The sequence below is a fragment of the Bombina bombina genome, chromosome 5 (assembly GCF_027579735.1).
Source record: "Bombina bombina isolate aBomBom1 chromosome 5, aBomBom1.pri, whole genome shotgun sequence".
NCBI lineage: Eukaryota > Metazoa > Chordata > Amphibia > Anura > Bombinatoridae > Bombina > Bombina bombina.
In genome coordinates, this window is record NC_069503.1 from 955,007,391 (window position 1) to 955,034,943 (window position 27,553).

Consider the following 27,553-nt stretch of genomic DNA (forward strand, 5'->3'; position numbering starts at 1 on the left):
AGATACTGGCAGAGACATATCTTTAGATTTAATTGATGCCTTATGCTGACTAAACCTATCCCTGGCGGCTTGGGTGGTCTCTCCGATATAACAGAGGCCACATGGACATTTGAGTAGATAGATTACATAATTGGTTTGACAAGTGTATAGACCATTGATGGTATACTGTTTACGTTTGTCATTTTGGGCCAAATATTTACCTCTAATAACTGAATTACATTGTGCACAGTGCAGACAAGGATAACATCCTTTATTGGGAGTAGTCAAATAGTTAATTTCAGATTGTTTAGTTGTCCCCACATCTGCTCTGACTAGATTATCCCTTAGATTTCTCACCCGTCTATAGGATGGCATTGGTGGTAATTTGAAAGACTCAACCTCAGGATTGAATTTAGTTAATAGATGCCAATGTTTTCTTACTGCTTTAAAAATATGTTGGCTTCGCTGACTATATTCCATAGTGAGCACCAATCTATTTACATCATTTTTGGTTTTAGGTTTGGCTTTACTTTTATCAAGATCCATGATACTTTTATTTATAATCTCCTGAGGATAACCTCTTTCGATAAACTTCTTACCCATAGATTGTAGCCTAGAGGGCAATCTGTCCTGATCACTCACTATCCTTTTAGTGCGTAGTAACTGGCTTCTTGGGATAGAATTGAACACTGTCTCCGGATGAAAACTTTCATACCTCAAAAGAGTGTTTCTGTCTGTAGGTTTAGTAAAGAGATCAGTGTTCAATTTATCATCTTGTATATAAACAGTGGTGTCCAAAAAATTAATCTCATGAGATGAATATGTAAGTGTAAACTTGATGTTTGTCATTGAGGCATTAATTTCATCCACAAACTGTGTCAGAGACTCCAATGAGCCCCCCCATATGCCAAAAATATCGTCTATATACCTTAGCCATAGCTTACAACAAGAATTGAATGACTTATTAATGTAAACAAATTTATTTTCAAAGCCACTCATGAACAGATTGGCATATGAGGGGGCTACATTGGAGCCCATGGCCGTACCCCTCTTCTGCATATAATAGGTGTCCTGAAACAAAAAATAGTTGCAGTATAAAACCAGTCTTAACAAATCATCAATAAGATCTATCTGTGTTAGGTCATACAATTTACAATTATTCAAAAAACTTCTCACAGTATCAAGGCCTGCCTCATGAGGGATAGAGGTATACAAATTAACCACATCTAAAGAGAAGATAAACCAACTTTCTTCCATTTTTACTTTTTCTAGTTTTATCAAGAAATCATTGGTGTCTTTTAAAAAGGACTTCTGTTCTTTAACCATTGGAAAAAGAATTCTATCCAGAAAAATTGACACATTTGAAAAGATGGACTCTGTGCATGCCACAATGGGCCGCCCTGGTGGGGATGACATATTTTTGTGAACCTTGGGCAAAGTATAAAAAACTGGTGTTATAGGATGTTTCTTGTATAAAAAATCAAATACCTGTTTAGTTATAGTATTACATTGGACTGCCCTATCCAGAATTGTTTTTAATTCTTTTTGTATTTCAACAAGAGGATTGTGGTCTAGTACTTCATATACCCCTCCATCAGAGAGTTGGTGTAAAATTTCTTGAATATAGTACTTAGTGTCTAATTGTCAGGATATACATCTCTGCCATATACACTATCCTTGGTTGTACTGTCCCTTTAAGGATCACTGCTTCTCATACCTGTCTCCACCCTATTTAAGGCACACCTGTTTCACTCATTCTTTGCTTAGTATTGATATACACTTCAATTGCCTAGCCAGTTTTGTCTGAACTCTGCTCACTCAAATTTGCTACCAGCAAGTTTTTCTTTGGATTCAAGTTTTCTCACGAACTTTGCTGCTGTTGCTTTTTACTTGCAACCTTCAGTTTCCTCTGAAACTCCTGTGATTTACTAACCTCCACTTCAATTGTTTTCTTACAATTACCTTGGACGCTACTGCTCCTGTCTCAGCACTTCCACGGAGCTCCGCAACTACCGCGGTGACGTCACACGCCAGCTGCTCTCTCTCTCGCTACTCAGCTCTAGCCTGCTCTTCCGACTACGCTGTAAGTGTTACTACTTCTGACTCTCAGCCTTGATATGTGCCAGCACTATAACGCTTACCATTATAATATTCTCAAAATGCATATGTCTTCTTGTCAGTGTTCTTTTGTTTATTAACATTGTTCCAACCTTCGCATATATCTACTCTCATATGTGAAGCTCCAAGTTTACTTACACAAGCCTGCTGACACTTCATATAATTACTGATCGTTCATTCTGACCATTTATCTCCTATAAATTTGGGTATTCTGATTAACATCTTACCGGAGGAACTGTGTTTCATGTTTTCACTGCAGACTAGAGTGTAGCCACTCTTTTCAGCCTGCAATAGGGTTAACATAGCGAATCTCCTCCTTTACATTAATTACAGCCTGCTGATACAGGAAAGCCGCCTTCACACATCCTGTGACTATTGTGGTTTTCAGTATCTTCTTGCTACATACACTCTCTATTGTTGCCACCTTCCATCTCAGCAGTTGTGATTCACCTGACCTGTTCAAAATACTGTGTCTTTATTTTAGATTTCCTAAACCAGTGTGACAGAATACTAAGCCCTTTTAAAACCTATGGATCCAGCTGAGATTAACACTCACATGCAGGCATTAACACAAAGAGTAGATTTGTTAACAAATGGTTTAAACGCATTAAAAGTGGAGAATGATAACCTTAAAGCATACATTAGGGATGTAGTAGACAAAAGAACACCTATATATGAACCCCAGGTTAGTCCTCCAGATTGTTTCCATGGAGACAGGACTCTCTACAGAGAGTTTAAAAATGCATGCCTGTTATTGTTTGCTTTGAGACCTCATACCTACCCAAACGATAGGATTAGAGTACTCACGACCATATCTTACCTTAGAGGTGAACCCCGTACATGGGCAAACACTTACTTTGAGAATAATGAAGAGATATTGAATTCTTTGGATAATTTTTTTGTCTCAATGGATCAATTGTATGAGGATCCATACAAACAGCTTACAGCTGAAAACGCCATGCGTGGCCTTAAGCAAAAGAAGAGGGTAGTCGAAGACTACATCACAGAATTTAAAAAATGGGCAAAGGACTCTCAATGGAACAATCTGTCCCTTAGGAACCAGTTCAGACTCGGCCTCTCTGAGGGAATAAAAGACGAGTTGTCTCGCACAGATATCCCAGATACCTTAGAAGACCTCATGTCACTTAGTATTACAATAGATAGGCGCCTCAGGGAAAGGTACCAAGAAAAGACTGGGCATGACTCTAACCCTAGGAAAACTTCCTACCCCACACATGCCTCTTCCTTACACAAAAACACCCCTGAACCCATGGACATTGCCTTCATCAAAGGTCCTCTGTCTCCTCAAGAGAAGCTCAGACGTCGTTCCAATAATCTATGCCTGTACTGTGCCTCTGACGAACACACTGTGAAAGACTGCCCTTCTCTCCTAAAACAAAACAAGGGTAAGACCTTAACAGACTTTTATTGTTGTACTACTCAACAGAGTTCAGTTACTTACATAAAAATCCCTCTTCTGTTACAGTGGGAACAACTTCGTCTTCACGCCACCGCGATAATTGATTCTGGTGCCACGGCTTCTTATATAGATAAGGAATTTTGCACTGTAAATAAAATACCACTGATGCAGAAACAGTCTCCTGTTTATTTGAGAGGGATAGATGGAAAAAATATTTCTTCTGGGCCTGTTGAATTTCATACCATACCCCTACTTGTGGTCTCTCATGATCAGCATAGAGAATATCTCTCTTTCGATGTAATAAATTGCCCGGTCTCTCAGGTGGTTTTGGGGATGCAATGGTTGCATGCACACAACCCCCAGATAGACTGGTCCAATTCCACACTTAATTACAATTCATCATACTGCCAAAGTACTTGTCTCCCCAGTACAGTATTACAAATTTCTGACACTCCGGACATACCACCCATACCAGAGGTTTATAGCGATTTTTCTGATGTTTTTAGCAAAAAGGAGGCAGAGAGTCTGCCTCCACATAGAAAATACGACTGCCCCATAGACATACTCCCTGGGTCAGAGATCCCGATTGGGCACATATTTCCCTTATCTCATACTGAGCTAAAACACCTAAAGACATATTTAGAAGAGAACCTTAGAAAAGGGTTCATCCGACCCTCGACCTCGCCGGCTGGGGCCGGAATATTTTTTGTTAAAAACAAAGACGGCACTCTTAGACCTATAGTCGATTACCGTCAGCTAAATAAAATTACGGTAAAAAACCGCTACCCTTTACCCCTCATACCAGAGCTTATTGAGAGACTAGAGGGAGCTAAGTTTTTTACAAAATTGGATTTAAGGGGTGCTTACAACCTTCTCCGAATAAGATCAGGAGACGAATGGCTGACTGCGTTCCGAACCCGTTATGGTTTATTCGAGTACGTAGTCATGCCATTCGGGTTGTGTAATGCGCCTGCTGCTTTTCAGCACTTAATAAATGATCTTTTTAGAGACCTCCTTGATGTCAACATAGTCATATACTTAGATGATATTCTCATCTACTCTAAAACTTTAGAACAGCACATTCTACATGTGAGGCAAGTTCTTTCCCGGCTTAGAAGCAATTTCCTCTATGCAAAAGCTGAAAAATGTGTTTTCAATTCCCAGACCATATCTTTCCTTGGATATGAAATATCCCCTTCAGGAATTTTTATGGAGAATAAAAAAATTGAAGCAGTACTGAACTGGCCTACCCCAAAGACCAGACGCCAGGTTCAATCCTTTATGGGTTTCGCAAACTTCTACCGTAAGTTTATCAAAGATTTTTCTAAACTGGCAACTCCTCTAACCACACTCACAAAAGTCAAGATTCCATTCAAGTGGACTCAAGACTGTCAATCAGCTTTTAATACACTCAAACAGAAATTCACCAGTGCACCCATTCTACGTTTTCCTGACCCAAAACTTCAGTTCATTTTAGAGGTTGATGCATCCAACTTCGCAATTGGAGCAGTACTATCACAACGGGAGAATCTAGATAAACCTCTCCATCCTGTCGGTTTTTATTCCAGGACCTTAAACATCTCTGAACAAAACTATCCTATCGGGGATAAAGAACTACTTGCAATTAAACTATCCCTGGAACATTGGCGACATCTTTTAGAGGGTACTACCTACCCTACTCTCATCTATACTGATCACCGTAACCTTCAGTATTTAAAAACCTCCCGAACACTCACCTCCCGTCAAGTTAGATGGAATTTGTTTTTCTCACGTTTTAATTTCCTTATTACCTATCGACCTTCAACAAAAAATCAGAAAGCTGATGCACTTTCTCGCATACCACCTGAGTCCATCTCACAACCATCTCAACAAAGTATAATTCCTTCGGAAAATCTCCTCTGTTTCACATACGACACCAGGCCTATTATTCATACCGAACAACAGAAGGATTCTTTAAAACCACTACAGGAACTACAGTTGAAGTCCGATGGATGTTATTATCATGGCTCCCGTTTATACATTCCTCCCATACTCCGTCTACCTCTGCTGGAATCATTACATGACTCTCCACTCGCTGGTCACCCTGGTATAAAAAAGACCCTGGAATTAGCGAAAAGGAGTTATTGGTGGCCAAATATGACTGCCGATGTATCCCAACATGTCCACTCCTGCAGCATTTGTACCATATCAAAAAGGAATAAACAACCACCATATGGTCTTTTACTGCCTTTACCTACTCCTAAGACACCGTGGTCCGAAATTGCTCTCGATTTTATAGTCGACCTACCTCTTTCCTCAAGGAACAACACCATCATGGTTGTAGTGGATCTTTTCACAAAAATGTGTCATTTTATCCCGTACCATAAACTACCTACTTCAATAGAAACTGTTCAGCTTCTTATTTCTAATGTCATCAAGCTGCATGGCCTGCCAAAGACCGTTTTAAGTGACAGAGGCACTCAATTCTCCAGTAAACTCTGGTCGGAGTTCTGCAAACTCTTCCATATTGACAGGCGGCTTACAACCGCATACCATCCCCAGTCAAATGGACAGACCGAACGCTGTAACCAATGGCTGGAACAATTCCTAAGGTCTTTTTGTTCTTCTGAACAACATCTTTGGGCGGACTTACTACCATACGCTGAATTTTGCTATAACAACACCTTACATGCCACCACTAATCAAACTCCATTCTACTCAAATTACGGATTTCATCCAACATTCCAATTGTATCCTACTCAAGATTCTTCTTCTCCTTCAATCGCTGAGCTTTCCCAAAGCATTTCCTCGAATTTCACTCGTATTGAATCCTCCATTGAAAACGCAAAAAGGCTCTATAAACGGTACTACGACAGACGCAGGACAGCTCCTCCAAAATATGAAGTAGGTGACTTGGTATGGCTTTCTACAAAACATTTACGTATGAACACTCCATGCAGGAAGTTATCCCCACTCTTTGTTGGTCCTTATCCCATAGCTCATATCGTCAATGCCAATGCTGTTCGTCTCACCCTACCTCCTACTATGAAAATCCACCCGACATTTCATGTCTCCCTTCTGAAACCTTACCGGGCAGTGAGGGGTTCCGCCTCATCTTCTTCTCTTCCTCTGGTTTCTGTCGACCCTGATATCGAATATGAGGTTCAATCCATCAAAGATTCCCGCATGATGAATGGGGTTTTACAGTACCTGGTAAGCTGGAAGGGTTACCCACCTGATGAGGATTCTTGGGAACCCTCTGTTAACATCTCCGCACCCAGGTTGGTGTCTCGTTTTCATCAACGGAATCCCGACTCTCCTGGACCCTGAGCTCCGGAGTCGCTCTTTGAAGGGGGGATCCTGTCAGGATATACATCTCTGCCATATACACTATCCTTGGTTGTACTGTCCCTTTAAGGATCACTGCTTCTCATACCTGTCTCCACCCTATTTAAGGCACACCTGTTTCACTCATTCTTTGCTTAGTATTGATATACACTTCAATTGCCTAGCCAGTTTTGTCTGAACTCTGCTCACTCAAATTTGCTACCAGCAAGTTTTTCTTTGGATTCAAGTTTTCTCACGAACTTTGCTGCTGTTGCTTTTTACTTGCAACCTTCAGTTTCCTCTGAAACTCCTGTGATTTACTAACCTCCACTTCAATTGTTTTCTTACAATTACCTTGGACGCTACTGCTCCTGTCTCAGCACTTCCACGGAGCTCCGCAACTACCGCGGTGACGTCACACGCCAGCTGCTCTCTCTCTCGCTACTCAGCTCTAGCCTGCTCTTCCGACTACGCTGTAAGTGTTACTACTTCTGACTCTCAGCCTTGATATGTGCCAGCACTATAACGCTTACCATTATAATATTCTCAAAATGCATATGTCTTCTTGTCAGTGTTCTTTTGTTTATTAACATTGTTCCAACCTTCGCATATATCTACTCTCATATGTGAAGCTCCAAGTTTACTTACACAAGCCTGCTGACACTTCATATAATTACTGATCGTTCATTCTGACCATTTATCTCCTATAAATTTGGGTATTCTGATTAACATCTTACCGGAGGAACTGTGTTTCATGTTTTCACTGCAGACTAGAGTGTAGCCACTCTTTTCAGCCTGCAATAGGGTTAACATAGCGAATCTCCTCCTTTACATTAATTACAGCCTGCTGATACAGGAAAGCCGCCTTCACACATCCTGTGACTATTGTGGTTTTCAGTATCTTCTTGCTACATACACTCTCTATTGTTGCCACCTTCCATCTCAGCAGTTGTGATTCACCTGACCTGTTCAAAATACTGTGTCTTTATTTTAGATTTCCTAAACCAGTGTGACACTAATATTACAACAGCTCCGCCCTTATCGGCATTTTTTATTGTAATATCTTTATTGTTTTTTAGGGACAACATAGCTTCATATTCATTTTTTGTAAGATTATAATTTTTCATCTCTGGATTTAAGTTAAATTTTTTCATTAAGTTATTGATATCCTGTTGTACAAACCTAATAAAGGTTTCCACACCAGAATTACTGGTAGGAGGTATGAATGAAGACTTTTTATGTAAATTAAGGCATTTCAGATCAAGGGGATTTGTTTGCATAACACCTTCATTTATTTGGATTTCAGTATACACATTATTTGTATTTATATTATTGCTACCATACATAGCCTTCAACCTGAGCATTCTGAAAAATTTATACAAATCTTTATCAACTTCAAATTCGTCACAGTCCTTAGTAGGGCAGAAGGAAAGTCCTTTCATTAGCAAGCTATGTTCCAAAATGACAAACGTTAACAGTATACCATCAATGGTCTATACACTTGTCAAACCAATTATGTAATCTATCTACTCAAATGTCCATGTGGCCTCTGTTATATCGGAGAGACCACCCAAGCCGCCAGGGATAGGTTTAGTCAGCATAAGGCATCAATTAAATCTAAAGATATGTCTCTGCCAGTATCTGCACATTTCACCCAAATGGGACACACTGTTAGTCAGCTGCGCTTCCAAGTAATCGACCATATCCCCACACATAGAAGAGGGGGTAACAGAGAACTTAAACTAAAACAAAAAGAAGTTTGGTGGATTAAGAAATTAAATACATTGTACCCTTATGGTCTGAATAGGGACTACGATCTGTATTTGTTTTTATAAATTTTGATAGGGTGTTATTCAATATGGTACCACTAGAGGCCACTAATAGAAAAAGTAATATGTATATTATCTTGCCTGGATAGGCATGGGTTAATTCAATTAAAAATATGAGCTGAAATTTGATTGGTCATACCCCCCTTTTTAAATGTGTGTTTTACTGTGTTTTAACTATGCATGATTAAGGACCATGTAGGTCCGAAACGTCGCTGTTTTATTGTTGTGATATCTCCAATAAAGAAATAATTCACCTTTAAGAAAATTGATGCAGTGGTGCTGTTACTTTCTACATATGGACTGTATCTGTTTGGGTTTTTGCTGATAGCCCATTGTAACGAGCACACAGCCAGGTTAAAGCAATTCAATAAGTGCTGGACTCTATCTGTTTATTTTGCACACATGGAATCAGCGGAGTTACGTGCACTACCAGTGAGTGAAGGTACTATGGAGGATATCCAACCTGCTACTTTTTCCTATTCTGACCTTGATGCAGCACGCATCACTTCATTGGCCTTGGGATCAAGGAGCTTTCTAAGAAATTCTGCTGAAGTGGATTCAAAAAAGGAATATGAAAAAACAAAGAGGAGACTGATTTCTCTAGAGCTGCACTCAGTCACGCTAGCAGAATATTACCGCATTAAAAGAATTCCTAGAGGCCTAAGGATAAAATTGAGACCCACCATACTGGCTAACCATGAACTGTACAGAACAAGATTTGAGAGTATACTTAACAAGTGCTCTTTTGATTTAATTGTGCTCACTGTAGAATGTCTGCAGTTAGAGATTGACAAACAAAAAGGATTGGTGCTGGAAGCCGAGCGGGGAATGGAAACAAAGTATACTTTGGAAATGTTGAAAACCACTAAAGAAGAAATTGATACATTGTTGGTTCAATATCGTTCAGATCTTGAGGAGAGGAAAAGATCTAAGTTTGTACGTGATGAGCTTGATTACACCAATCACCGGGTGTACAACTGGTCACGTGACCACACGTCAAGACAACGCGAGATACGCGATACACCTCATTGGAGGAGAATGCCGAGAGCGTCAACAGAGCAGGACAGACTAGCCGAAGGGTCATCCTCTGGGGAAAGTTTTTTAGATTCCGGCTCAGAAGGAGACACCGGAGGGGAGGGCGGAAACACCGCCGATCCCAAAGAACAACGGATGTACACGCGGAGCTCCTGGAACCGAAACCGGCAAATGCCGAGACGTCAACAAGGAGGGAGGTTCCGACGGGGTATGCGGAAATGAAGGTAAATGCACAGCCTGACCACATTTCCCCCATACAGGACAAGGAGAGTCTAGTAATTAATATCTCGGCATACGAGCTAACCGAGACGGAACATAGCTTGCTAATGAAAGGACTTTCCTTCTGCCCTACTAAGGACTGTGACGAATTTGAAGTTGATAAAGATTTGTATAAATTTTTCAGAATGCTCAGGTTGAAGGCTATGTATGGTAGCAATAATATAAATACAAATAATGTGTATACTGAAATCCAAATAAATGAAGGTGTTATGCAAACAAATCCCCTTGATCTGAAATGCCTTAATTTACATAAAAAGTCTTCATTCATACCTCCTACCAGTAATTCTGGTGTGGAAACTTTTATTAGGTTTGTACAACAGGATATCAATAACTTAATGAAAAAATTTAACTTAAATCCAGAGATGAAAAATTATAATCTTACAAAAAATGAATATGAAGCTATGTTGTCCCTAAAAAACAATAAAGATATTACAATAAAAAATGCCGATAAGGGCGGAGCTGTTGTAATATTAGACACTAAGTACTATATTCAAGAAATTTTACACCAACTCTCTGATGGAGGGGTATATGAAGTACTAGACCACAATCCTCTTGTTGAAATACAAAAAGAATTAAAAACAATTCTGGATAGGGCAGTCCAATGTAATACTATAACTAAACAGGTATTTGATTTTTTATACAAGAAACATCCTATAACACCAGTTTTTTATACTTTGCCCAAGGTTCACAAAAATATGTCATCCCCACCAGGGCGGCCCATTGTGGCATGCACAGAGTCCATCTTTTCAAATGTGTCAATTTTTCTGGATAGAATTCTTTTTCCAATGGTTAAAGAACAGAAGTCCTTTTTAAAAGACACCAATGATTTCTTGATAAAACTAGAAAAAGTAAAAATGGAAGAAAGTTGGTTTATCTTCTCTTTAGATGTGGTTAATTTGTATACCTCTATCCCTCATGAGGCAGGCCTTGATACTGTGAGAAGTTTTTTGAATAATTGTAAATTGTATGACCTAACACAGATAGATCTTATTGATGATTTGTTAAGACTGGTTTTATACTGCAACTATTTTTTGTTTCAGGACACCTATTATATGCAGAAGAGGGGTACGGCCATGGGCTCCAATGTAGCCCCCTCATATGCCAATCTGTTCATGAGTGGCTTTGAAAATAAATTTGTTTACATTAATAAGTCATTCAATTCTTGTTGTAAGCTATGGCTAAGGTATATAGACGATATTTTTGGCATATGGGGGGGCTCATTGGAGTCTCTGACACAGTTTGTGGATGAAATTAATGCCTCAATGACAAACATCAAGTTTACACTTACATATTCATCTCATGAGATTAATTTTTTGGACACCACTGTTTATATACAAGATGATAAATTGAACACTGATCTCTTTACTAAACCTACAGACAGAAACACTCTTTTGAGGTATGAAAGTTTTCATCCGGAGACAGTGTTCAATTCTATCCCAAGAAGCCAGTTACTACGCACTAAAAGGATAGTGAGTGATCAGGACAGATTGCCCTCTAGGCTACAATCTATGGGTAAGAAGTTTATCGAAAGAGGTTATCCTCAGGAGATTATAAATAAAAGTATCATGGATCTTGATAAAAGTAAAGCCAAACCTAAAACCAAAAATGATGTAAATAGATTGGTGCTCACTATGGAATATAGTCAGCGAAGCCAACATATTTTTAAAGCAGTAAGAAAACATTGGCATCTATTAACTAAATTCAATCCTGAGGTTGAGTCTTTCAAATTACCACCAATGCCATCCTATAGACGGGTGAGAAATCTAAGGGATAATCTAGTCAGAGCAGATGTGGGGACAACTAAACAATCTGAAATTAACTATTTGACTACTCCCAATAAAGGATGTTATCCTTGTCTGCACTGTGCACAATGTAATTCAGTTATTAGAGGTAAATATTTGGCCCAAAATGACAAACGTAAACAGTATACCATCAATGGTCTATACACTTGTCAAACCAATTATGTAATCTATCTACTCAAATGTCCATGTGGCCTCTGTTATATCGGAGAGACCACCCAAGCCGCCAGGGATAGGTTTAGTCAGCATAAGGCATCAATTAAATCTAAAGATATGTCTCTGACAGTATCTGCACATTTCACCCAAATGGGACACACTGTTAGTCAGCTGCGCTTCCAAGTAATCGACCATATCCCCACACATAGAAGAGGGGGTAACAGAGAACTTAAACTAAAACAAAAAGAAGTTTGGTGGATTAAGAAATTAAATACATTGTACCCTTATGGTCTGAATAGGGACTACGATCTGTATTTGTTTTTATAAATTTTGATAGGGTGTTATTCAATATGGTACCACTAGAGGCCACTAATAGAAAAAGTAATATGTATATTATCTTGCCTGGATAGGCATGGGTTAATTCAATTAAAAATATGAGCTGAAATTTGATTGGTCATACCCCCCTTTTTAAATGTGTGTTTTACTGTGTTTTAACTATGCATGATTAAGGACCATGTAGGTCCGAAACGTCGCTGTTTTATTGTTGTGATATCTCCAATAAAGAAATAATTCACCTTTAAGAAAATTGATGCAGTGGTGCTGTTACTTTCTACATATGGACTGTATCTGTTTGGGTTTTTGCTGATAGCCCATTGTAACGAGCACACAGCCAGGTTAAAGCAATTCAATAAGTGCTGGACTCTATCTGTTTATTTTGTATATATATATATATATATTAATTCAAATAAAGTTGGAATTCAAGAAGAAAAAAAAAAAAAAGGGGGGGGTATAGAAAAGAAAAAAAAGTCACTTTACCAGCACTCAGACAGTTGTGGCAAATAAAAATGACATCCCTCAAGGGGAATAAGAATGTACTATCAACAACAGAGATATACTGCTAAATAAGAAACAAATGTAACACTATAGCAGATGAAACAAAATAACATTTAATGTACCAAAGCGATAATGTGTAAACCCTATATCCTAAACACATACTGTATAAGATTATAAAAATATAATGTTATAATGTAGGAACTGGGGATCCCCAGAGCAGACGAAGTATAGGAAAAAAAGGAGGAAAATGATGATTCCTTAGAATCCAACAGTCAATTTCTGTAGCATGTTAATGTGTGGCCAATTCCTGTTTGCAAACAATTAAAGCTTGTAATTTATATGGCCTTACTCTCAGTTACTTCTTGTAAATATCAGCTCTCAATCGAGTGACCCCTTCATTGGCAAGTAATTAACTTTATGGCAATGCTTCCCTTCAAAAGTACATAACCCGTAGGAAAAAAAAACAGTGTCGGTTACAGGGAGGAAGTCAATGAGTTAATAGTGGCACAATACTCCTTTCACCATGCGGTCCTCCTGCCATCTTTATATATCTTATGGGCAGTCTTGTAGATTAATTCCGCTATGTCTTTTACTTGCTATTCATTGAGATACAAATCTTGGTGCTGATAGGGAACACTTCACGGTCGCATATGTGTCCACGACCGGAGCAAACGCCAAGCTACGCGCATTTCACCCTCTATGGCTAAGGGCTTCTTCCGGCAGACATTATTGTGATGTCATCAGGATAGTAGTTTTTATTCGTTCATGTAACTCCTCCTATTACTTAGCATGTACTTCTTTCAGCCAGGTGAAATATGTTACTTATATAAGCGATTGCTTAGCTTCTCCTAATCTAAAGAAAATTCATTTATTTTACAGGACTTAAGTAGAATTTATTATTCTCTTCGTTTTCTAAGTCATAACATTTAATCAGTTTCTATTAAATTCATTAGTCACTATTACTGACATGAGATATTCGTATTGAAGGGGAACATAAAGAGACAGTATAATTTTTGAAAGATAAAAATAAAGCGATTGTTTAACCCCTTAATGACCACAGCACTTTTCCATTTTCTGTCCGTTTGGGACCAAGGCTATTTTTACATTTCTGCGGTGTTTGTGTTTAGCTGTAATTTTCCTCTTACTCATTTACTGTACCCACACATATTATATACCGTTTTTCTCGCCATTAAATGGACTTTCTAAAGATACCATTATTTTCATCATATCGTATAATTTACTATAAAAAAATTTATAAAATATGAGGGAAAAATGGAAAAAACACACTTTTTCTAACTTTGACCCCCAAAATCTGTTACACATCTACAACCACCAAAAAACACCCATGCTAAATAGTTTCTAAATTTTGTCCTGAGTTTAGAAATACCCAATGTTTACATCTTCTTTGCTTTTTTTGTAAGTTATAGGGCCATAAATACAAATAGCACTTTGCTATTTCCAAACCATTATTTTTCAAAATTAGCGCTAGTTACATTAGAACACTAATATCTTTCAGGAATCTCTGAATATCCATTGACATGTATATATTTTTTTTTAGTAGACATCCCAAAGTATTGATCTAGGCCCATTTTGGTATATTTCATGCCACTATTTCACCGCCAAATGCGATTAAATACAAAAAATTGTTCACTTTTTCACTCATTTTTTCACAATCTTTTGGTTTCTCACTGAAATTATTTACAAACAGCTTGTGCAATTATGGCTTAAATTATTGTAAATTATTCTCTGGGATCCCTTTTGTTCAGAAATAGCGGACATATGGCTTTGGCGTTGCTTTTTGGTAATTAGAAGGCTGCTAAATGCCACTGCGCACTACACGTGTATTATGCCCAGCAGTGAAGGGGTTAATTAGGGAGCATGTAGGGAGCTTTTAGGGGTAATTTTAGCTTTAGTGTAGTAGACAACCCAAAGTATTGATCTAGGCCAATTTTGGTATATTTTATGCCACCATTTCACCGCCAAATGCGATCAAATTAAAAAAAAAACGTTAAATTTTTCACAATTTTAGGTTTCTCACTAAAATCATTTACAAACAGCTTGTGCAATTATGGCACAAATGGTTGTAAATGCTTCTCTGGGATCCCCTTTATTCAGAAATAGCAGACATATATGGCTTTGGCGTTGCTTTGTGGTAATAAGAAGGTCGCCAAATGCCGCTGCGCATCACACGTGTATTATGGCTAGCAGTGATGGGGTTAATTATGTAGCTTTTAGGGTTAATTTTAGCTTTAGTGTAGAGCTCAGCCTCCCACCTAAAACATCAGACCCCCTGATCCCTCCCAAACAGCTGTCTTCCCTCCCCCACCCCACAATTATCCCCGCCATCTTAAGTACTGGCAGAAACTCTGCCAGTACTAAAATAAAAGCTATATTTGTGCTTTTTTTTTTTTTGGCATATTTACATATGCTGCTGTGTAGGATCCCCCTCAACCTCACTGATCCCCCACCAAACAGTGTAGCGGTTCCCTCCCGCTCCCACCCCGTGCACGCGGCCGCCCCCTGTGCACGTGCGCGCTCCCATGCGCGCCCCGTCTGTCCCACCCCCGATCTCGCCCCCCTCCACTCGGCACGTGGGCCTCCCAGACTTGCTCCCACCCACCAACGATACCGGCCACCGATGTCCGGTGCAGAGAGGGCCACAGAGTGGCTCTCTCTGCATCGGATGGCCAAGGGGGGTTATTGCAGGATGCCTCGATATCGAGGCATCACTGCAATAACCGGAAAGCAGCTGGAAGCGAGCAGGATTGCTTCCAGCTGTTTTCCAGACCAAGGACGTACGCCACACGTCCTCGGTCATTAACTGTATTTTTTTTTGAGGACGTGTGGCGTACGTCCTTGGTCGTTAAGGGGTTAAAGGGACACTGAACCCAATTTTTTTCTTTTGTGTTTCAGATAGAGCATGCAATTTTAAGCAACTTCCTAATTTACTCCTATTAGCAAATGTTCTTCATTCTCTTGGTATCTTTATTTGAAAAGCAAGAATGTAAGTTTAAATGCCGGCCCATTTTGGTGAACAACCTGGGTTGTTCTTGCTGATTATTGGTGAATGAATTTATCCACTAAACAAGTGCTGTCCAAGGTCCTGGACTTTCTTTTTCAAATAAAGATAGCAAGAGAACAAAAAATTGATAATAGGAGTAAATTAGAAAGTTGCTTAAATTTGCATGCTCTATCTGAATCACAAAAGAACAAAATTGGGTTCAGTGTCCCTTTAAGAATGTTTTCTTCTAATCTCTTATTTATTAATTATGTGTGGTGCTGAAGTTTGTGCTGCAGTTAAATAAACTGCCATACTGTGTGCACAACTATTTAGTGGGCTATTTTAATCATCTAAGAACGAAGCATAATTAATTTCTTCATTTAGGCACCTAGGACTCAAACACTGCAAATTGTAAACCCATTTGCATTCCTGTTGGAGTAAAATTATCTAAATCACCTCCCCTGCCCTGTAAAGTCATTTTTTTCCAACCCTCTTAATTAAAGCTAATTTTTATTACTTTTATGATAATGTAAAAAGTGTCTTGCTACATTACTGGTTTTGATTAATTTATTTTGTAAGTCCCTTTTGTGTTCTTTTATCCTTTCACGTAATTCTCTGTATGTTTTGCCTATATAGTGCATTTGGCAACTACAGGTTAACATATAGATAACCCCTTCAGATCTCTGCATGTTATATGCCCTTTTATTTTTATTTTCTTACCAAATTTGTCAGTAAAACTTTATCCAATCAATACATTTTTGCAAGCCGAACATTTTTTACACTTAAAGGGACATGAAACCCAATTTTTTTCTTTCAGGATTTAGAAAGAGTATGAAGTTTTAAACAACTTTCTAATTTACTTCTATTATCTAATTTGTTTCATTCTCTTGATATTCTTTGATTAAAAGCATATCTAGATAGGCTCAGTAGCTACTAATTGGTGGCTGCATATAAATGCCTCATGCGATTGGCTCACACATGTGCATTGCTATTTCTTCAACAAAGGATATCTAAAAAAATTAAACAAATTAGGCAAAAGAAGTAAATTTGAATGTTTTTTAAAATTGTATTCTCTACCTGAATCATGAAAGAAAATTTTGGGTTTAGTGTCCCTTTAAAGTTATCACTTTTTCCTGAAAGTGTATTTAACCAATTTGTTTCCTTTCCACTGTAGTGACTTGACACTAACTTATCTCTTAAGCTGGGAGCTCTTCTTGCAGTCAGTTTTGGGGGCCTATCAAGCTGTCAACCGCAAATACGCCAGAATTCCGCATCGTAATTGTTGCGAGATTGATCCGACCTAGTTATCAAAGCCTACAGACTGGCAAAAGTTGAAATTTGTGACGTAACATACGATCTGCCGGTCTCAATCCAACGCAGATCGATGCTTACGTCATTACAGATGTTTCAAATACACATTGGGCTCTAACACTTTTCCCAGTTATCAAACTTTTAACAGGTACGCTTGCGGCTATTCCGACGCAGCGTACCTGGTTTTCAATCCGCCACCCTGGAGGTAGCAGATGCTATAGAAATCAATAGGAGTCTGAAAGCACCGAAAGCTTATGTTTGATGCTGCCAGATATCCCATTAATTTCTATGGTTGAAAACAAGTTACGTTTACACCTAACGCCCTAACATAAACCCTGTGTCTAAACACCCCTAATCTGCCGCCCGACATCGCCGCAACCTAAATAAAATGTATTAACCCCTATTCCGCCGCTCCTCGACACCGCCGCCACTAAATAAAACGGACATTATACACTCATTTTTTCTTTGCATAAATGTTTTGTAGATGATCTATTTACATAGCCCATAAAGTTTTTGTTTTTTTTAAAATGTATAGTTTTGATTATTTTTAAATAACATTGCTCTGATTTTCAGACTCCTAACCAAGCCCCAAAGTTTTATGAGAATACCGTCAGCTACCTTCTCCAGCTTGCTCCTGTTTGTGTAAAGGGTCTTTTCATATGCAAAAGAAGGGGGAGGGGGGAGTGTCTTATTTCCCACTTGCAGTGGGCTTTCCGGCTCCCTTTTCAACAGAGTTAAAGGGCCACTAAACCCAAAATCTTTCTTTCACGATTCAGATAGATAATACAAATTTAACCCTTTAACCCCTTAATGACCACAGCACTTTTCCATTTTCTGTCCGTTTGGGACCAAGGCTATTTTTGCATTTCTGCAGTGTTTATGTTTAGCTGTAATTTCCCTCTTACTCATTTACTGTACCCACACATATTATATACCGTTTTTCTCGCCATTAAATTAACTTTCTAAAAATACCATTATTTTCATCATATCTTATAATTTACTATAAAAAATTTTTATAAAATATGAGGAAAAAATGGAAAAAAAACACTTTTTTTTAACTTTGACCCCCAAAATCTGTTACACATCTACAACCACCAAAAAAAACCATGCTAAATAGTTTCTAAATTTTGTCCTGAGTTTAGGAATACCTAATATTTACATGTTCTTTGCTTTTTTTGAAAGCTACAGGGCCATAAATACAAGTAGCATTTTGCTATTTCCAAACTACTTTTTTTCAAAATTAGCGCTAGTTACATTGGAACACTAATATCTTTCAGGAATCCCTGAATATCAATTGACATGTATATATTTTTTTTTAGAAGACATCCCAAAGTATTGATCTAGGCCCATTTTGGTATATTTCATGCCACCATTTCACCGCCAAATGCGATCAAATACAAAAAATCGTTCACTTTTTCACAATTTTTTTCACAAACTTTCGGTTTCTCACTGAAATTATTTACAAACAGCTTGTGCAATTATGGCACAAATGGTTGTTAATGCTTCTCTGGGATCCCCTTTGTTCAGAAATAGCAGACATATATGGCTTTGGCATTGCTTTTTGGTAATTAGAAGGCCACTAAATGCCGCTGTGCACCACAAGTGTATTATGCCCAGCAGTGCAGGGGTTAATTAGGGAGCTTGTATGGTTAATTTTAGCTTTAGTGTAGTGTAGTAGACAACCCAAAGTATTGATCTAGGCCCATTTTGGTATATTTCATGCCACCATTTCACCGCCAAATGCGATCAAATAAAAAAAAAACGTTAAATTTTTCACAATTTTAGGTTTCTCACTGAAATTATTTACAAACAGCTTGTGCAATTATGGCACAAATGGTTGTAAATGCTTCTCTGGGATCCCCTTTGTTCAGAAATAGCATATATATATGACTTTGGTGTTGCTTTCTGGTAATTAGAAGGCCGCAAAATGCTGCTGCGCATCACACGTGTATTATGGCTAGCAGTGAAGGGGTTAATTAGGAAGTTTGTAGGGAGCTTGCAGGGTTAATTTTAGCTTTAGTGTAGAGATCAGCCTCCCACCTGACACATCAGACCCCCTGATCCCTCCCAAACAGCTCCCTTCCCTCCCCCACCCCACAATTGTCCCTGCCATCTTAAGTACTGGCAGAAAGTCTGCCAGTACTAAAATAAAAGCTTTTTGGGGGGTTTAGGTTTTTAAAAAAAAAATAAAAAAAATTCTTCTGCTGTGTAGGACCCCCCTTAGCCTCCAACCTCCCTGATCCCCCCCCAAAACAGCTCTGTAACCTTCCCCATCTGCCTTATTGGGGGCCATCTTGGGTACTGGCAGCTGTCTGCCAGTACCCAGCTTGCACAAAAAAGGGCTTTTTTTTCTTAGTTTTTTTTTTTTCTGTAGTGTAGCTTCCCCCAACCCCCCCCCCCCCCCCCCACCAACCCCCACCACCTCATTGATCGTTTGTTTGTTTTTTACTTTTTTTAACTGATTACACCTTCTTTATTTTACACCATTTTCTGTAGTGTAGCGGTTCCCACCCGCTCCCTCCCCGTGCACGTGCCCGCCCCCCGCCCTCCCGTGCACGTCTGTGCGCGCCCCCGGGCATCCCCGCCCACGATCCCGCCCCCCTCCACATCTCCAGGGCCATCGATGGCCGCCACCCGCCTCCCGGTACTGCTCCCACCCACCAACGAAGGAAGCCACTGATCTCCGGTGCAGAGAGGGCCACAGAGTGGCTCTCTCTGCATCGGATGGCTTCAAAAGGTTATTGCAGGATGCCTCCATATCGAGGCATCACTGCAATAACCGGAAAGCAGCTGGAAGCAAACAGGATCGCTTCCAGCTGCTTTCCACACCGAGGACGTGCAGGGTACGTCCTCAGGCGTTAACTGCCTTTTTTTTGAGGACGTACCCTGCACGTCCTCGGTCGTTAAGGGGTTAAGGACACAGCTTTCAGTTTGCTCAATTGTTTTATGACGGAAAAATTCTGTCATATGTCCTTAAGAGGTTAAACAACATTACAATTTACTTCTATTATTTATTTTGCTTAATTTTTTTAGATATCCTTAGTTGAAGAATAAGCAATGCACATGGTGAGCCAATCACACGAGGCTTCTATGTGCAGAAACCAATCAGCAGCTACTGAGCATATCTAGATATGCTTTTCAGCAAAGAATATCAAGAGAATAAAACAAATTAGATAATATAAAGTAAATTAGAAAGATGTTTAAAAGTGCATTCTCTTTCTAAATCATGAAAGAAAAAATGTGGGTTTCATGGCCCTTTAAGCTGAGAGCTGCTAAGAAAGTTTTTAAACAGTTTTATACTGGATTTTTATATCAGTATCTGTGCATCTTATTCTTTATAGTAGTGTCTATTACATGCAATTATATGAAAATGAGTGTATACTGCCCCTTTAACCCCTAAACCTCTGGCCTCCCACATCACTACCACTAACTAAACCTATTAACCCCCCACATCGTCAAAAACTAAACTATGCTATTAACCCCTAAACCTAACAACCCCCTAACTTTAAATTACAACATCCCTATCTTCAAATAAATTAAAACTTACCTGTAGAATTAAAATAAACTTCTTCAAACTATTAATTAACCTACCCTAACTATTGTCCTACAATTAAATTAAACTACCAATTAAATAAAATAAATTACATATTAAAAAACCTAACCCTACTCAAATTAAATATACTATTAAACATTATTAAAAGTACTAAATTACAGAAAAAAAACACACTAAATTACGAAAAATAAAAAAACCACATTATCAAAAATACAAAATAATTACACCTAATCTAATAGCCCTATCAAAAGAAAAAGCCCCCCCCCCAAAATAAAAAAAACCCTAGCCTACAATAAACTACCAATGGCCCTTAAAAGAGCCTTTTGTGGGGCATTGCCCCAAAGAAATCAGCTCTTTTACCTGTAAAAAACAAAATACAAACACCCCCCAACAGTAAAACCCACCACCCAACCAACCAACCCCCCCAAATAAAAAAGCTATCTAAAATAACCTAAGCTCCCCATTGCCCTAAAAAGGACATTTGTATGGGCATTGCCTTTAAAAGGGCATTTAGCTCTTGTACATGCCCTGACCCTAATCTAAAAAATAAATCCCACCCAAAAAACCTAACACTAACCCCCGACGTTCCACTTACAGTTCTTGAAGTCCCGCTTGAAGGATTCATCCGGAGAAGTCATCATCCAGGTGGAGCATCCTCTTCATACGGTCACCGCCGTAAACTGGAACTTCATGATGGCGTCCCTTGCATTCCTATTTACTAAAAGATTTCTATCAGCCAATATTATTAGAGCTGCTGAAATCCTATTTGCTGTTCCAAATTTATATATACAGGTGGCCCTCGTTTTACAACGGTTCAATTTACACCGTTTCAGAATAACAACCTTTTTTTCCAGTCAAGTGACTGCTATTGAAAATCATTGAGAAGCAGTGCATTTATTAAAATAGCCAGTAGGTTGAGCTGTCTGCTTGTTTTGCAGCAATGCCAAGCAAGCTGAAATTAATCCGTTTAACCAGACCTGAGCTATCGAGCAGATATCAAAGGAACAAGATCTTCCTGTCTATAAATCAGTCCAGATTGGAATGCATAGATAGAACTGTTTTCAAAAAAATGCAAGTGAAGTCTGTGTTGTGTGATTATTTTATTAGGTTTATAATGCTGTTTAGCATTTAAAGTCTTCGTTTCAAAGCTTTAAAAATAATGTATTAGGTGTTACTTATGACAATTTTGAGAGGGGCCTGGAACCTATCTCCCATTGACTTACATTATAAACTGGGTTTCAATTTACAACCATTCCTTCTGGAACCTAACCCCGGCGTAAACTGAGGGCGACCGCACTCTCTGGGTTTACAGAAATCCAATGTGACTTTTCAGGGTTCTCACCACCTCCTTAGACTGAGCAAGGGATGAGAACCCCCAAACCATCACGGATTAAAAGTTCCCATCACTGTAAATATAGAGTGTGGTCTCCTTCTTGGTACTTTACCTTGAGTTCTTAGTGAGTGTGCGCCTTACTGGGGACATACAAAAAAAATATATATATAATAATAATAATAATAATAATAATAATAATAATAATAATAATAATAAATATATATATATATATATATATATATATATATATACATATACACACACACACATACACTCATATTGTTAAGTAATTAAAAACCTAATTCTGGTTTAATCAAAGCATGTTAAAATTGTGAAATAGGATGTTTCCTTTAATATGTAAAACTTCTGCATTTAAATATTCATAGCTACAGTTATACATGAAATCGATGGATGGTCATTTTGAGCCTGAGAAAATCTCAGCTTTCATAGGAACAAAAACAATTGTAAACTTGCGAATATGGAAATTTAAGGGGTTAACAACAAAACTGTTTTGCACTGGATTCTTAAAAAAAGAGAGATAGATTTTGAATAATGAATAACAAATAATGAAAAAGTGTCTACAGGTGAGTAGATCTCTGAGGGTGTCAAAGTTTAGTGAAATAATAAATTTGTGTCCAGCACACGTAACCAAAGTTTATACAGTGCAGCATTCTACGATTTCCCTATTTATTTTCAGAAGAGAACAAGTCAATAAAATCTTTATCACAAAATAGCAGTCTGTCACTAATAAATACATAACGCTTTTAAGAAATAACACAATTATTTATATTCTAGATTATTACCAGTATGATAGCTAAAGTGACACATATAATTTACAAATGCTGCCTTAGCTTTCCCAGTATCAGCATTTTACTCTCAGACTAAACCATCACAAACTAACACAAATGGTTTGCTGTCACCTATATCCCCGCCTCCTCCTGTCAAGTCCCACTCTCACCTTGATTCTTATCTCAGATGTCTGGGCTATAACTGGCTGTTCCGTAGCTTTAGTTACTACTCCAGGGGATCCGTGCCCATGATTTACAGAAGACCCTGAACTACAGAAACGGACAGAGACTCTAAGTGGTGCCTGTAATAAACGAACTAACAGCTCGGCATGTTTTGCACAGGGCGCCGCCATGTTGGGTATGAACCGTGACCTCTAACGCCTCTTACAAGCACAGCCACTCAGCAACAATCGGTATAAGCAGCTAGATTCCATTCCTCTAAAGGACCTTCTGACATCACACCAGCCACGTGACTTGCTGTGATCACATGGTAGTTGATGGAGCAAAAGGGTGGGAGACTCAAATCAATATGAAATTGACTTGGAGATTTAGTTCTGTAGCTGTCTGCTTGGTCAAACGGAATTGTTATCGGACTTATGCTCAACATGAAACTAACAAAGGAGTTAGAAGAATATGTATTTTTATGCAGCAAGAAGCTGGGTCCTGGTTAGAGCCTGCTTTATAACAGCCATCCATAGACATGTAGATTGTTTTTTTTTCTTTCTTTCAACTCTGAATACTGGAAACGTGCGCCTTGGATTTGTACTAGAAACATGAAGAACTTGGTGTGGGGAAAATATTGCATATGGAGCCAAACATTTGTTATGATTATTCATTTTTTAATACTTATTTTGTAGGAGAGAAGCTGTTATCTGGGACTGTGGGTGAGCAATAGGAAACAACTAAGATAAGTAAAACTGAACATGCTTGCAATGTCATATGTTTGTGGGGGTATTAGTCATTACATAATTAGTGCAATTCAGCTAGAATTGTTAAAGGGACACTGAACCCAAATTTTTTCTTTCATGATTCAGATAAAGCATGCAATTTTAAGCAACTTTCTAATTAACGCCTATTATCAAATTTTCTTCATTCTCTTGGTATGTTTATTTGAAAAGCAAGAATGTAAGTTTAGATGCCGGCCCATTTTTGGTGAACAACCAGGGTTGTCCTTGCTGATTGGACAGCACCAATAAACAAGTGCTGTCCATGGTTCTGAACCAAACATTTGCTGGCTCCTTAGCTTAGATGCCTTCTTTTTCAAATAAAGATAGCAAGAGAACGAAGAAAAATTGATAATAAAAGTAAATTAGAAAGTTGCTTAAAATTGCATGCTCTATCTGAATCATGAAAGAAAAAAAATTGGGTTCAGTATCCCTTTAACCCCTTAATGACAAGTGACGTACCAGGTACGTCCTGCAAAAACTTGCAGTTAGTGACAATGGACGTACCTGGTACGTCACTTGTCTAAGAGAGTGCTGGAAGCGATCGCAATCGCTTCCAGCAGCTCTCAGGGTATTGCAGTGATGCCTCGATATTGAGGCATCCTGCAATACCCTTAGAAAGCATCCGATGCAGAGAGAGCCACTCTGTGGCCCTCTCTGCACCGGTAGCGATGCGGCCGGTTCGTTGGTGGGTGGGAGCGCAACAGGGAGGCGGGTGGGCGGCCCATCGCTACCCGGCATCCGGCTCCTGTTAGTGCAATGTGCACGCCGGGTGCCGGGAGCGTGCGGGGGCGCGCGTGCGCGCGCGGGTGCGCGCGCACGCCCGCGATCACCTAAACACACTGACACCAATGAGTGGGAAGAGGGGGGGAAATATATATATATATGAGGATCTGGGAGGGGGAGGGGGTTGGGGTATTGTGGGGGGCTGCTACACTACAGAAAAAAATAAATTAGTAATAAAAAATAATAATTAAAAACACTTTTTTGGGGGGCAAATTGGGTACTGGCAGACAGCTGCCAGTACCCAAGATGGCGGCAATTAGGTAGGGGAGAGGGTTAGATTGCTGGGGGGGGGGGATCATGGAGGTTGGGGCTAAGGCAGGAGTCCATCACAGCTAAAACATTTTATTTTTTTTTATTAAAAAAAATAAAAACTCCTTTTATTTAGTACTGGCAGACTTTCTGCCAGTACTTAAGATGGCGGGGACAATTGTGGGGTGGGGGAGGGAAGAGAACTGTTTGGGAGGGATCAGGGGGTGGGATGTGTCAGGTGGGAGGCTGATCTCTACCCTAAAGCTAAAATTAACCCTGCAAGCTCCCTACAAGCTACCTAATTTAACCCCTTAACTGCTGGGCATAATTTACGTGTGGTGCGCAGCAGCATTTAGCGGCCTTCTACTTACCAAAAAGCAACCACAAAGCCATATAAGTCTGCTATTTTCTGAACAAAGGGGATCCCAAAGAAGCATTTACAACCATTTGTGCCTTAATTGCAGAAGCTGTTTGTAAATAATTTCAGTGGGAAACCTAAAGTTTGTGACAAAATTTGTGAAAAAGTGAACTTTTTTTTTTATTTGATGACATTTGGCGGTGAAATGGTGGCATGAAATATACCAAAATGGGCCTAGATCAATACTTTGGGTTGTCTTCTAAAAAAAAATATATACATGTCAAGGGATATTCAGGTATTCCTGACAGATATCAGGGTTCCAATGTAACTAGCGCTAATTTTGAAAAAAAGTTGTTTGGAAATAGCAAAGTGCTACTTGTATTTATGGCCCTATAACTTGCAAAAAAAGTAAAGAACATGTAAACATTGGGTATTTCTAAACTCAGGACAAAATTTAGAAACTATTTAGCATAGGTGTTTTTTGGTGATTGTAGATGTGTAACAGATTTTGGGGGTCAAAGTTAGAAAAAGTGTGTTTTTTTCAATTTTTTCCTCATATTTTATATTTTTTTGTATAGGAAATTATAAGATATGATGAAAATAATGGTATCCTTAGAAAGTCCATTTAATGGCGAGAAAAACGGTATATAATATGTATGGGTACAGTAAATGAGTAAGAGGAAAATTACAGCTAAACACAAACACTGCAGAAATGTAAAAATAGCCATTGTCATTAAGGGTAAGAAAATTGAAAAATGGTCCGGTCATTAAGGGGTTAAGCTGTATATTTTAAACTTGCATTTAAAATGGAAATGAAAGCATATGAACAGGAAAGAGTTAATTAGCTTATATTTGAGTGTGAGTGTGGTAACCAAGCAGCGCTAAAATAATCCCTAAACTGTACACAAAAAAGAGGGTCTAACCAACCCCCAAAGGAGAGATTAATAACAAAAGGGTAGTGAGTACAGCGCCAAAAAAAGGCCAAGGGATAAATATACACAGTGTGCAGTGATAGCAGCTAGCAATGAAAATCAATGAAAGGGCAATACAGTAAACAGCTATCAATCATGGATCCATAGATAATAATGAGGTTAAGAATAATTGAATAAGTGGATGTGCAATGTGAGGTACCAAACAAAGCAAAAGAGAAATCAATAAATCAAACAATGCGCATAAAAAATATATGTGTTAATAGCACTACAGCACAAAAACACAAAAATAAAAATGTAAAAGTTGAAAAAATGGTTGCAAATGAAATGTCACAATGAGTGTGAATGGTGAATGATGAAAATGAAGACAAAAGTGGTGGAAAAATAAAATAAAAAAAATTGATGACCAACAAACGTTAGTGAAGAACAGAGAAAAAACATTTTTTCCTTGTATAATCCAAATAAGTGAATGAAAAGTCAAAAAAGGCACATGAAAAGACCTTGGATTCTGATGGCAAAAGTTCCCAGGCAGTTCCTGACGGCGATCAGCTGCTCATCCAATGTCCTAATGTCTTTCTGTAACCAAAGTTTAAAACATAGTGTAACACATCCTAAAAAACAATATAACTTATGAAAAAATGCTTACCAATGGGTCTACGCGTTTCGGTCTACAGTGGACCTTTATCAAGACTCTTTTTTTCTCTGTTCTTCACTAACGTTTGTTGGTCATCAATTTTTGAATTTTTATTTTTCCACCACTTTTGTCTTCATTTTCATCATTCACCATTTACACTCATTGTGACATTTCATTTGCAACCATTTTTTCACCTTTTTTCACATTTTACATTTTTGTTTTTGTGCTATGCGCATTGTTTGATTTATTGATTTCTCTTTTGCTTTGTTTGGTACATCACATTGCACATCCACTTATTCAATTATTCTTAACCTCATTATTATCTATGGATCCATGATTGATAGCTGCACCTGAGGAAACGGTCACGTACGACCGAGAAACGTTGTGCTAATAAAGTCTTGTTACTGCTTTTAAGACTTTGTGCCACAAACTTTGTTTTATCCATTTTAACCACAAATACATTGCCTTATATGTACGCTTGTCCCAGTTATTAGTCTGGGTTTTACTAGTGTGCTACGTTTGCTTGATTGCCATCTTGGACCCCCGTTGGACACACACACCGGTTGATGTGCTAGATACTGCCCAGGAGAGTACTGGTCGTATACGGGAGAGGACGAGATAGATACGGATCCGGTATCCAGACAGCACAGGAGTGGGAGTCAGCTGGACGACTCCTAAGAGTCCAGGAGGCGGTTGTGACACTTCTCAAGTGTCTGCTATCTTGTAAGTATATCAACACTTGCAATAGCGGCGTGTCATGCTTTACTGATTGTGCACTATGTTGGCTCCTTCTTTTATTTCATTTCATCTGTAGATTGTATCGTCTTGGGCCACCAACAAGATTTTATGAAGAAGTTGCTTGCCATTGCCATCTGTTACTAACGACGAATCCGTTGGAACATTTTTTGGACA

At 38.7% G+C, this 27,553-nt stretch overlaps 1 protein-coding gene across 1 annotated transcript in view; it reads right to left on the reverse strand.

Moving 5' to 3' along the window:
- Positions 1-23,180, reverse strand: part of MRPS28 (mitochondrial ribosomal protein S28) — a 301,686-nt gene extending 278,506 nt beyond the window's left edge. The window contains exon 1 of the mRNA XM_053715155.1: positions 22,912-23,180. Coding sequence (XP_053571130.1) covers positions 22,912-23,094 — 183 coding nt within the window. The 5' untranslated portion in view covers positions 23,095-23,180. The remainder of the gene's footprint in view (positions 1-22,911) is intronic.
- Between the last annotated feature and the right edge of the window lie 4,373 nt (positions 23,181-27,553).